The sequence below is a fragment of the Neoarius graeffei genome, chromosome 15 (assembly GCF_027579695.1).
Source record: "Neoarius graeffei isolate fNeoGra1 chromosome 15, fNeoGra1.pri, whole genome shotgun sequence".
Taxonomy (NCBI): domain Eukaryota; kingdom Metazoa; phylum Chordata; class Actinopteri; order Siluriformes; family Ariidae; genus Neoarius; species Neoarius graeffei.
In genome coordinates, this window is record NC_083583.1 from 58,593,366 (window position 1) to 58,604,836 (window position 11,471).

The 11,471-nt window shown below is 39.6% G+C and overlaps 1 protein-coding gene across 1 annotated transcript in view; it reads left to right on the top strand.

Annotated features, from left to right (window-relative positions):
• Nucleotides 1-11,108, top strand: part of gpr179 (G protein-coupled receptor 179) — a 33,825-nt gene extending 22,717 nt beyond the window's left edge. Inside the window, exons 5-12 of the mRNA XM_060940684.1 lie at nt 298-366; nt 791-900; nt 3,847-4,085; nt 5,894-6,032; nt 6,138-6,240; nt 7,936-8,085; nt 8,541-9,525; nt 10,825-11,108. Coding sequence (XP_060796667.1) covers nt 298-366; nt 791-900; nt 3,847-4,085; nt 5,894-6,032; nt 6,138-6,240; nt 7,936-8,085; nt 8,541-9,525; nt 10,825-11,108 — 2,079 coding nt within the window. The remainder of the gene's footprint in view (nt 1-297; nt 367-790; nt 901-3,846; nt 4,086-5,893; nt 6,033-6,137; nt 6,241-7,935; nt 8,086-8,540; nt 9,526-10,824) is intronic.
• Nucleotides 11,109-11,471: the final 363 nt, after the last annotated feature.

Here is an 11,471-nt window from a genome sequence, read left to right on the forward strand (position 1 = left end):
CCAAAGGTGTTCAGTGGGGTTGAGGTCAGGGATCTGTGCAGGACACTTGAATTCTTCCACTCTAATCCCAGCAAATCATGTCTCATTGGGACTAGCTTTGTGCACAGGGGCATTGTCATACAGGAACAGGTTTGGGCTCCTTAGTTTGGGGAGAACATGCAAACTCCACACAGAAAGGCCCCTGCCAGCCACTGGGATCGAACCCATATATATATATATATCCTGCACCTTATAAATGTTTGTCTTTGTCCTGTTTCTTATCTGTCTCTCATTTTTCTCTCTCCTTTTAAACAACAGCTGATTCGAGCATCTGGTCTCTTGTTGCTGGAGATTGTTCTCTTCGGGTCTCTGCTTCTTTACTTTCCTGTGAGTGTACTAATAAAACCTTTTCAGATTATACCATATTGGGCTTATAACATAATCAGATTAATGCATAACAGAGTGTGATATGCAGATTCAGAATTAGAGAGAAATTTATTCAGAGAAAGTTTATTCAAATCCTGAATCATTTTAATTCGAATTTTATTACTGGGAATAAAGAATGAGGATAAGCCGGACATGAATAAGATCACTATAGTACAAAATGTCTTTTTGTATTTGTAGCAAAATGAACAAGCAACAGATCCACATTTTTCTATTGAAAGTCTTAGTTGGTTCTCTATACATATATTAAGACAAATATTAGACCTTAATTATTTTTCTTTGCATTGTGTCTAGAATCACAATTTGAATCAGTCCAGTTATAAAGCGAGATTCTTGGTAAACTATGTATCCAAATCTCTGTTTATAGGTCTTGATAATATATTTCAAACCCAGCACGTTCCGCTGCATCCTGCTCCGTTGGGTCCGTTTGCTGGGCTTTGCCATTCTTTATGGCACTGTGATGTTGAAAATGTACAGGTCTGTATTGCTAATCTGATAATCACCATTCGCTATTATAGCTGAACAATAGCAGGGTAGAGTAGGGGCAGCTGTCCATCAGGTTATTAAATGGGTTTGCTCTGGCTGTTTTTTGGTATTCAATCAAAATAAATTTTTGGGTTCATTTGTGGCTGTAGATAGCAGTAGTACTCTATACATTTATTGCGTGTCATACAGTTGTACATTTTCCATGTTGGACTTTATATTAATGGAGTAAGAAAAACTACATTCTCACCTTAACACCTTAACGTTTTCCTGTCCCGAATACACACTGTAACAGACTTAGCAGGACCTTTAATATGAGGAATATATCCTGTCAATTATACAGTGGTGTCAAAAATATTTGGACACTTAAGTCACACTTACAAATGCATGAATTTCACTGCATTAGAGAACACATGGCATTTATTTTAAAGAAGGGTACTACTAGCATACTTTTTAGGCAAAGCATTTCCCAAAAATAGATTTTTATGCTTAGAAATATAAAAATAATAGTTAATGTGATGAACTATACCATGTTGGTTACTGTACTAGGGAAGCCTGTTTCAAGTTGAAGGTTTCTGGTGACACACATCCACTATAAATTATCTTGGGATCATAGTTAAAAGGAATTGCAAAAAAAAAAAAAGATGAAGTTGTTTTAAGAAAAGTTCTAGCATTATCTGTTTGTACAAAGAAGGCCTTGGTTAGTTTGATGTATGTATACAGTGGTGCATGAAAGTTTGTAAACCCTTTAGAATTTTCTGTATTTCTGCATAAATGTGACCTAAAACATCATCAGATTTTCACACAAGTCCTAAAAGTAGATAAAGAGAACCCAGTTAAACAAATGAGACAAAAATATTATACTTGGTCATTTATTTATTGAGAAAAATGATCCAATATTACAGATCTGTGAGTGGGAAAAGTATGTGAACCTCCAGGATTAGCAGTTAATTTGAAGGTGAAATTAGAGTCGGGTGTTTTCAATCAATGGGATGACAATCAGGTGTGAGTGGGCACCCTGTTTTATTTAAAGAATCTATCAAAGTCTGATCTTCACAACACATGTTCGTGGAAGTGTATCATGGCACGAACAAAGGAGATTTCTGAGGACCTCAGAAAAAGCGTTGTTGATGCTCATCAGGCTGGAAAAGGTTACAAAACCATCTCTAAAGAGTTTGGACTCCACCAATCCACAGTCAGACAGATTGTGTACAAATGGAGGAAACTCAAGACCATTGTTACCCTCCTCAGGAGTGGTCAACCAACAAAGATTACTCCAAGAGCAAGGCATGTACCGTAATAGTCGGCAAGGTCACAAAGGACCCCAGGGTAACTTCTAAGCAACTGAAGGCCTCTCTCACATTGGCTAATGTTAATGTTCATGAGTCCACAATCAGAAGAACACTGAACAACAATGGTGTACATGGCAGGGTTGCAAGGAGAAAGCCACTGCTCTCCAAAAAGAACATTGCTGCTCGTCTGCAGTTTGCTAAAGATCACGTGGACAAGCCAGAAGGCTACTGGAATAATGTTTTGTGGACAGATGAGACCAAAATAGAACTTTTTGGTTTAAATGAGAAGCGTTATGTTTGGAGAAAGGAAAACACTGCATTCCAGCATAAGAACCTTATCCCATCTGTGAAACATGGTGGTGGTAGTATCATGGTTTGGGCCTGTTTTGCTGCATCTGGGCCAGGACGGCTTGCCATCATTGATGGAACAATGAATTCTGAATTATACCAGTGAATTCTAAAGGAAAATGTCAGGACATCTGTCCATGAACTGAATCTCAAGAGAAGGTGAGTCATGCAGCAAGACAACGACCCTAAGCACACAAGTCGTTCTACCAAAGAATGGTTAAAGAAGAATAAATTGAATGTTTTGGAATGGCCAAGTCAAAGTCCTGACCTTAATCCAATGGAAATGTTGTGGAAGGACCTGAAGCGAGCAGTTCATGTGAGGAAACCCACCAATATCCCAGAGTTGAAGCTGTTCTGTACGGAGGAATGGGCTAAAATTCCTCCAAGCCGGTGTGCAGGACTGATCAACAGTTACCGCAAACATTTAGTTGCAGTTCTTGCTGCACAAGGGGGTCACACCAGATACTGAAAGCAAAGGTTCACATACTTTTGCCACTCACAGATATGTAATATTGGATCATTTTTCTCAATAAATAAATTACCAAGTATAATATTTTTGTCTCATTTGTTTAACAGGGTTCTCTTTATCTACTTTTAGGACTTGTGTGAAAATCTGGTGATGTTTTATATTTATGCAGAAATATAGAAAATTCTAAAGGGTTCACAAACTTTCAAGCACCACTGTATATATATTCCAACTAAGCTGCATTAAGGCTACTGTAAAACAGAGGTGGCTGAGTCTGTTTCTCCTACAGTGGTGGTTGTGTGCATTAATGGTATCATGAACACAGAAGCATGTTGGATGCAAACCTGTGGAACTCAGTAAAGAAATTATTCAGACGACAGAAGTGGATTTTTCTGCAGGATAATGATGCAAAGCAAAGCAGCCACCTTTTGAAAGAAGACGTCCCAGAGCCCTGACTTAAACCCTGGTGCATCTCATGGAGAAGAATGGAGAAGAAATTGTTGATTGTCAATGCTCTAGTGTGGACGAGCTAAAAGTTTTACAGAAACTGATTGATTTCATGCCCCAGATGTCAACACAGAATGGCAAACTAAATACCAAACCACTGTCACTGTGATCTTTAATGAATCCAAAATTGAGTGCTCAAATTTTTTTTCTGTAATTATGACCAGTATATCTATTATTTTTTATTATTTGAACATACCAATCTATTTTTGGGAACACTTTTGCTTGAAATGTGTGCTTGTGATGTCTTTTGCTAAAATAAAGGCCACTTGGTTTGACATGCATGTAATATATTTGACAAGTAATGACTGCTATCATCCACCTCTACAGGGTTCTAAATGTATTCCTCTCATGCATTGCCCAGAGAGTCCCCTACATGTCCAGCACCAGTGTACTCAGGATGCTGGGAGTGATGGTGCTCACAGTGAAATGGTTTTTGTGTGCTTGGACTGTGGGGGTCCTTCAGAACCGGGATCGTAATATCCCTCTACTGATAACATTAACCACCTCAGATGGGCGGCGTTTCCAAGTGTGTGATTTGGACCGATGGGATTACATGATGGCTATGGGTAGGTGAAATCAGCAGGATTAAGTCCTATGGAGTCTTTCATATCATTATATTCTTGCTATTTTATAAAAAACAACGACAACAAAGCCATATAGACGATTATAAATTTAGCAACCAGAACACCTTTTTAATGATAATATTTAGGACCTTGTCAGGAGATGGGTTTTCAACAGCAATACAGAGCGGCGGCTACAATTATCGACAGTCCATAATTATCGACACCTTTTCAGATTTACCAATAAAAAGCAATTTTACACAGGTGAGTTTCAGTTACAACAGTTATTATTGGTTAATTAATCAACCGGAAGACCCCCTCACCCTTTGATCTTGTCGTCTGATGACTCAGCTCGTTACCTGAGATGGTATTTTTTTACAAGTTCAGCAATTTGAGGAAAACCCGGATGTTATCATCGCAGGTAAGCATGGTGGAAAGATCATGGACATGTTTTTACTAATCAAATTCACCGATATTCCATGATCTCCTTGTCGAAACCTACTTTGTTTCTTACTCTTTCATTCGACAGTCGCCGTTTTGTATCTAAACACGCGTTTGAGAAGTCACGTGAGGTGTCGATAATAGTGATCATTTTCACCGGTGTCCACCATTATCGACACCCTGTAGAATTAAGTGACATTTACAACTGTTATGGATCAATCTTTGTGTAACACTGTTGAAGTAGATGAAGTAGTTAAAAAACGTGCTGTGATTTATAATACATTTTTTTGTGATTCATAACAGAATGGAATGTTTATAGAGTATTTGGAATCCGATTGCAATAAATAGAATTAGACCAGAATTAAATTCCTAGCATATAAAAAAATTACACGCTTGAAATATTCAGATTTTTCTATTCCATTTTTTTTTTTTTTGCAGTTTGTTGTAAATATCTACCACATATTACAATATCAGCAGACATTTTATATTTTGGTTCGAAGAATGACATGCGACCTTTGACCTGGATTTTCATGCTGTTACAATGTCAACTGACTTGACATTTATTGGTAAACTACAAAACTAGAAATTAATACAAACAACAACGAATGGTTAACAAAATGTGATCTACGAAAACGCTTAGAAAGCGGGTAGAAAGTGGAACAAAAAGATTTTCTGATGCAGGTTAAACATCTCATCTCATTATCTCTAGCCGCTTTATCCTGTTCTACAGGGTCGCAGGCAAGCTGGAGCCTATCCCAGCTGACTACGGGCGAGAGGCGGGGTACACCCTGGACAAGTCGCCAGGTCATCACAGGGCTGACACATAGACACACACAACCATTCACACTCACACCTACGGTCAATTTAGAGTCACCAGTTAACCTAACCTGCATGTCTTTGGACTGTGGGGGAAACCGGAGCACCCGGAGGAAACCCACGCGGACACGGGGAGAACATGCAAACTCCACACAGAAAGGCCCTCGCCGGCCACGGGGCTCGAACCCGGACCTTCATGCCGTGAGGTGACAGCGCTAACCACTACACCACCGTGCCGCTACATTTTTTTCATAATTGGATAAATCAATATTTGATGTCTAGACTTTGTATGGAAAAATACTGTAAGTAGAAACTAAAAGGTGTCAATATTTTATTTAAAAAAATTTATGGAAAAATAATTAATTTCCTATTTTACTGTGTGCCAAATAAATAAGATAGATAGATAGATAGATAGATAGATAGATAGATAGATAGATAGATAGATAGATAGATAGATAGATAGATAGATAGATTTTTTCATTTCAATATGAAAAATAAATGAGTGGACCATACACAGACATGTCAAGTTGACCACTGTTGATGTCTGTGGTTCTCAGCGGAGGTGCTGTTCTTGTGCTGGGGCAGCTCTCTCGGCAGTGCAGTGAAGGCTGTGCCTTCTGCCTTCCATGAGCCTCGCTACATGGGCATCGCCATCCACAACGAACTGCTCTTCTCCACTGTCTTTCATCTACTCAGGTAAGGTCTCAAGGTCCTGCTAACGTCACCAATCAACAAAACCAAGTAAATATAGCAAATGTAACACATTATTTGAATCGTGTCATGTATTTATTCCACTCTCAGATTCATAAAGCCATCTCTACATCCTGACTGGATGCTCTTGCTGTTCTTTATCCACATACATGTCACAATCACTGTAACACTTGGCCTGCTATTCTTTCCCAAGGTACTTCCCATTTAAGGTTAAGGAGACCTTTTAGTTATGTGGCTATGCAACCCCAATTCCATAAAAGGTGGAACACTGTGTAAAACATAAATAAAAACAGAATGTGAAGATTTGCAAATCATGGAAACCCCATAATTAATTGAAAAGACAAAGACAACATATCAAATGTTGAAACTGAGAAATTTTATTGTTTTTTGAAAAATATATGCTCATTTTGAATTTGATGTCAGCAACACATTTCAGAAAAGTTGGGACAGGGGCAACAAAAGACTGAAAAAGTTGTGTAATGTTAAAAAAACAAACAAACTAATTTGGCTAATTGGCAACAGGTTAGTAAGATGATCGGGTATAAAAAGAGCATCCCAGAGAGGCGGAGTCTCTCAGAAGTAAAGATAGGGAGGGATTCACCGCTCTGTGAAAGACTGCATGGGCAAACAGTGCAACATTTTAAGAATAAAGTTCCTCAATGTAAAACTGTAAAGAATTTGGGGATCACATCATCTATGGTACATAATATCATTAAAAGATTCAGAGAATCTGGAGAAATCTCTGTATGCAAGAGACAAGGCTGAAAACTGACATTGGATGTCTATGATCTTCAGGACCTCAGTGGACACGGCATTAAAAACAGACACGTGTCTGTTGTGGAAATCACTGGATGGGCTCAGGAACACTTCAGAAAACCATCATCTGTGAAAACAGTTCGTTACTGCATCCACTAATACAAGTTAAAACCAGATATAAACAATATCCAGAAACACCGCCACCTTCTCTGGGCCCGAGCTCTTTTATGATGGACTGAGGCGAAGTGGAAAATTGTCCCGAGGTCTGACGAATCAAAAGTAGAAATTCTTTTTAGAAATCATAGACACCATGTCCTCCAGACTCAAGAGGAGAGGGTCCATCCGGCTTGTTATCAGTGCACAGTTCAAAAGGCATCATCTGTGATGGTATGAGGGTGCATTAGTGCACATGACATGGGTAACTTGTACATCTGGGAAGGCATCATTAATGCTGAATGATATATACACGTTTCAGAGCAATATACTGACATCCAGACAAAATCTTTTTCAGGGAAGGCCTTCCTTCTTTCAGTAAGACAATGCTAAAACACTTTCTGCACAGATTAAAACTGCATGGCTCTGTAGTAAGAGTCCAGGTGCTAAACTGACCTGCCTGCAGTCCAGAGCTGTCTTCCATTTAAAACATTTGGCATGTTATGAAGCGCAAAATATGACAAAGGAGACCACGAACTGTTGAGCAACTAAAATTGTATATCAGGCAAGAATGGGACAACATTTCTCTTTCAGATCTACAGCACTTGGTCTCCTCAGTTCCCAAACGTTCACAGAACGTTGTTGTTAAAAGTAGAGGCGATGCAACACAGTGGTAAACACGCCCCTGTCCCAACTTTTCTGAAACATGTTGCTGACATCAAATTCAAAATGAGCATTTATTTAAAAAAACAAAACAAAACGACAAAAACAATAAAATTTCTCAGATTCAACATTTAATATTTTGTCTTTGTACTATTTTTAATGAAATATGGGGTTTCCAAGATTTGCAAATCTTCACATTCTGTTTTTATTTATGCAGCATCCCAACTTTTTTGGAATTGGGGTTGTAAGTATTTTGGTACTTGTTATGATTGCTCTGCTTTTAAGTAAAATCAAGATCAATTCAATGTTATTGCAGTTCCTTCATATATCTCAACTCAAAAAAGAAGATATTGTTTCAGAGATGTATGAGGATGAAGTCGTCCTGCCACGCTCATGTTTACACCTGAATAACAGTTTTACATCTGCCTGCTGGAGCGACCACAACCTGGACCCTGATGACATTCGGGTAAACATCCTTGGCCCTAAAGAGCACACAGGCCAAGACAAAGCATACAAATCACTTATAGTTGTACAGTATAAAAATTATATAAGTATGATATAATTTCTCAATGCACTGTTACACTATGCCCCATATTAACATAATATACTGGAAATATAAATTATTCTTTAAATAAAGAACAGCCTATGTGATAAGCTTCATTATAAGATTATAAATTATCTCACTGTCCTGGACTCATTTCAGCAACTCCAACAATTCACCTGTATAATAGCTATTGCTTGACCTTTTCTTTCTCTTTCCGCATTTTCTACCTTTTCCTGTTTTTAATGAATGCTTCTTCTTCCTCTTCTTCTTCTTATTATTATTTTTGTTGTTTTATTCACTCGACTACAACAACCATGAAAGTCTGTGGCTCTCAAATCTTTTTTTAACTGAATCTGCTCTATCTTCACTGGCATCAGGGTGAGCTGAAGAAACTTTATGCTCAGTTAGAAGTCCACAAGACCAAGAAAATGGGAAACAACAACCCACACCTGCAGAAAAAGCGCAGCTCTCGGCTCATGCTTGGCCGTTCCCTTGTTAGGCGGATAGCCGAGATCCCAGACAGCATGAGTCGGCAGGGTAGCCGTGAAGATAAGGACACGTCAAGAACTGGAGGAACACGAAAAAGGTCTGGGTCTTGCATGGCAATTTCCGAAAGCACCTGTGTCATTATGAGAAATGAGACAGCAAAGCTGCCATCACCAGAGATACAAAAGTGTGTGCCAGTGAGAGATACCTCACTGATAAATTCTTCAGTGAAAAACTGTATGAACAAGAGGGCCTCGGAGACGGAGTCCATCGACACAGCACCACTTTTCTGTAAGTCGGTCAGTGCTCAAAACCTGGCTGTAGACAACAGCTTCCTGCAGCCAGTGTCCACCCGGGTTCAGAAATCATATAGTTTTACAGAGAATCACAGGGATCATAATCCTCATTCTCCTACTAAGAGCATGGTGGACACATCACATATTTATAAAACGAGCCCAAAAGATCAGTCACTGGACAAGGTCGAGGTTAAAGAGAAACAGCCTACAGACACAAACATGTCAAACCAAAAACATGTTACTTGCATGCTCTCTGAGCAAGAAACCCTAACACCAAAGCTTACATCAACCCCTACACTACTGTATGTTTGCCCCTGGGAATTTGCCTCCTCATTGCCTTCCTCTTCCCCTCCTGTGGCAAAAAGAGAGAGTGGTCTAGACTCAGATCTTGAATCTTCAAGACCAAAACCTCCAATCTCCTCAAGTGCTCCAGGATCACCATATAGCTTTGCCAAGCCAATGGCCCACTGTGGTTTCTCTTTCCATTCTGCTACCCAGACCCTCCTTTTAGCAAGGGGCTTGGTGGCTAAAAAATCGAGTGACCAATATAGCAGTAAAAATGAACTTAGCAAACAGGAGAGTACATCACAACAGACCAGATCAGTGACTCTAAGCAGTGCTATAAAGTCAATGAAAAAGACACCACAAGCACCAATACGATCTATGACTTGTGTTGATTCAAAACCTTGCCTTGTGAAACAGGCAGCAATAACAGCATCCCCAGGGAGGAACTCCATCAGCAATGTCCCACCACAGATCCACTTGTGGGAGTCAGAGGACACGGAGTATGAAAATATAATTCAATGTCAGAACAAGGGCAAGCAAAGAATGTGTCTGACTCCTAATATCGAGAGCACCAAACCATCCTGGCACCAAAACAGAGCTTCTTTGACTGTTCCAAGATCAACAGTGCGTCAATGGGATTTTCCAAACAAGACTTGTCAAAAAAGCAGCATTGCTGATCTTTGCCCCTCAGAAGTGAAGCAGCAAGATCAATTACAACCTAAAGGCTTTTATGATGATGATTCGACTTGTGAAGTGGACAGCAAGCAAATACAAATAACATCAGGGGACAAAGGTATTTGTACAAGGGAATCGCTAGGGCAGGCATCAATAATCAATAGCAAATCTAGAAAAGGACATCAGAGCCATAGAGAGGCAGAAGTGCTCCCTTGCCATGTGAAACAAAATTCTGCCAAGTTAGTTTCTCAGGCAACTAAACCAACTGAGAGAGTTATTTACGTAAATGCTCATCCAGACATAAAGAAGCAGAGTCTGGTGCGACAAAATACACTCCGAACAAATGTCTGTAAGCGGGAAACGAGTGACACATATACAAATCGAGAGAGCACTGATTCAAAAAGTCTAACTACGCCGAGTCCAAGGCATCGCTTAACAAAACAACTTACCAGTACTGTAGATATGAATATATGCCCATGGGATTTTCCTGAGGGATTTTCTTGCCAATGGGAATCAGAAAAGTTACTTAAAACAGATGGTGAGAAAACAATAGACGATGTAAAAAATCCTATAGCAACACCATATCCACTGACTACACAGCTGATAAGCACAGCAGAAATCTGTCCATGGGATTTCCCTGAGTCACCGCCTAATGTGAAAAAAAAATATCTGTTGGAGTCAGAGGAAGCATTACTGGAACCAAAACAAGAAGACATGGAATTGTCTTCACGAGTGTCAACAACTAAGAAAACTGATAGCTGTTCCCAAGAAGCAGAGACAACTGAGAGATCAGAAAGTATTGCCATAACAGGGAACATAGAACAGTCATCAAAACCAGCTCAAAGTCAAAATGACCTTCAAGCACCTTGGGAACTAAAGGTCTCAGGAAAGTCTAAAATGCAATCAAGTGCGTGTGTAGATGTTTCTCCTTGGGAAATCGACTCTGAACGGGCAGCAAATACAAAGGACAGCATCATTGAGAAGGGGGAGGAAGATACCAGTGTACATACTGCACACGAGGCAAGGGCTAATCGGCCTTTGACTCGATGTGATGCATTGTGTCCATGGGAAATGAAAGGAGGATCACAAGCATCCATTACTAAGCATGATAACTCAGATATCTTCACATGGGAGGAATCGATTGCAGAGGAAGAAAGTGATGCAGAAACAGCGGCAGAGGCCTTCATCTTCCCACCTGACTAATAAGCTCCAAGCTAATTAGCATGTGCTTTGTTCTGTAAACCATGTTTTAACAAATTAGACCACTAGTTATACACCACATGGTAAGTGTCCACATGGAAAATATACTAGACGACTGCAAATCTACTACCCAAATGAATGTTCAGATCAAATTCCTACTCATCCAGCAAGATCATTGTAATACACAACAACTACCCATAGCTGTAACTTGCAACAATATATGGGAAAGTGTTCCTGGACACCTGACAGTTACACTCATATGTGCTCTTTGAGCATCCTATTCCAGATTTAGTCCCCCTTTACTGTTACAATAACCCTCACTCTTCTGGGAAGGCTTTTGGGGTGTGGTTGTGGGGATTAGTGTTC